This window comes from Nestor notabilis, unplaced genomic scaffold (genome assembly GCF_000696875.1).
Source record: "Nestor notabilis isolate BGI_N333 unplaced genomic scaffold, ASM69687v1 scaffold17948, whole genome shotgun sequence".
Classification (NCBI taxonomy): domain Eukaryota; kingdom Metazoa; phylum Chordata; class Aves; order Psittaciformes; family Psittacidae; genus Nestor; species Nestor notabilis.
In genome coordinates this window covers 1,506-3,046 of record NW_009939787.1, presented here as the reverse complement: position 1 = coordinate 3,046, position 1,541 = coordinate 1,506, and the positions used below count along the sequence as shown (strand labels likewise).

General features: G+C 45.0%; 1 protein-coding gene across 1 annotated transcript; it reads right to left on the bottom strand.

Moving 5' to 3' along the window:
• Nucleotides 1-238: 238 nt before the first annotated feature.
• CEP19 (centrosomal protein 19kDa) lies at nucleotides 239-1,057 on the bottom strand. Its single transcript, XM_010020043.1, has 2 exons — nucleotides 877-1,057; nucleotides 239-600 (listed from the first exon to the last, which is right to left on the bottom strand). The coding sequence occupies exons 1-2, from the start codon at nucleotides 1,004-1,006 to the stop codon at nucleotides 239-241; spliced, it is 492 nt and encodes a 163-aa protein (XP_010018345.1). The 5' UTR covers nucleotides 1,007-1,057.
• Nucleotides 1,058-1,541: the final 484 nt, after the last annotated feature.

Here is a 1,541-nt window from a genome sequence, read left to right as displayed (position 1 = left end):
GATTAAAACCACCCAGTAAGTTCAGCTGCCCAATTTCCATTTCATCAAGTCTGGCTTCTTAAACAAAGTTCACTTAAACCTGGAATTGCTTCTTAGGCCTTGGGTTCTCTGTAGCCAATGTCACGTGCATCAACTGCATGAGCTGAAAACAAAGTGACTGTGTTACACTAACATTGTTCTCTGTTAGGACTCCAAGATTTGTCTCTGAGCTGCCCATCCAACACATCTTTGTCCAGAATCAGATTTCTTCACCTGACTCCACGTCCCAGCTACAGGATTCCAGCTGCTCATCCTGTGGAAACTCAACCTCAATGTCGTAAATGAAATCAGGGTCATCCTTCTTCTTCCTGTTCTTTTCAAAGAGCTCATCCATGATGCTCTTCCTTTTGTCTAGCTCCTTGTCATCTAGTTTGTTCATATCCTCTTCTGGATCAATGGTCTTTTCCTGCTGCAACTTTTCCAAACTCTCAGCCAGGCTCTCTCCTCTCAAATGACCTTTCAGCAAACTGTACAGCTTCTGCAGCTGACACAGTGAGACTCCTTCCAGGTAAGCCTTGTGCCGAGAGTTATTCTTCAGCTGCTCAGCAGCCATGCTGCAGTCTAAAGAGAAAGCCACCATGAAGACTTACAGGTATCCTCTTCTCCCAGACCCTCACGAATGAGATGTCCAGACTTAGCAGAGCCACTACTGAGGTTAAGACGTAGCCTCAGGCTCTTCAGGGGAGACAGTATTACCCCAAAACAACCCCTCTTTGCACTCCCTGCATGCTGGTAAGAAGCTACCCAATGGCTACCAAAAATGCTGTTACCAACTAGCTGTTCCCCTCGCTGTGCCTGGCGGGGAAAAGGGGAGTGCTACAAGTAAACACACCACACCTGAGAACTTGGAGAAATTCCTGACGGGCATGATGCGCTGGCGAGTCTTATCCTTGCTGGCTTCTTTGTAGATCAGGATAATAGATGGAGGCTCAAAGCAGACGCCACACTTCTTTGCAGCGTAAGTCATTCCAGTTCTTCCTGCTGGCTGAAGCGTGCTCAGCTTTATCAGAGATGTCCTCAGCAATGTCTGAGCTCACTGAAAAAGGAGGAAAGAAAAAAAGGGCAGAAAGTGTGACTGTCTCTTAGTACTGTTATTTTTATCAAGATCACAGTGACACAAATTCAGCAAAACCATGCAGCAGGGTGGAAGTCTCCCCATTTTCAGTGGAAGCTGCGCATGTCCCTGTGTGCTCTATGTGTCCCTGTGTGGCTGAGTAGCAGGGTGCAGAGTGACTCCCAACTGCTGGTTAAGACTTCTGTCACTGCTTGGCCAGGATTATCTTTTAGTCTAACAGCTAAGTAAAGTACTACACAGTCAAATGTTAACTAAAACATGGGATTTTTTTTTTTTTAATATTTATTCCTTTTCTAAAAAAGTTTCTTCACAAACAATATTTACTGCATGTTTTATCTATTGTTCTGGAAAGCCAGGAATTGCTTACCTACCAACCCCTTTTCTGCTATAACCACCAGGCTTTTAACTTTGCATTGCCTGAGAGTTG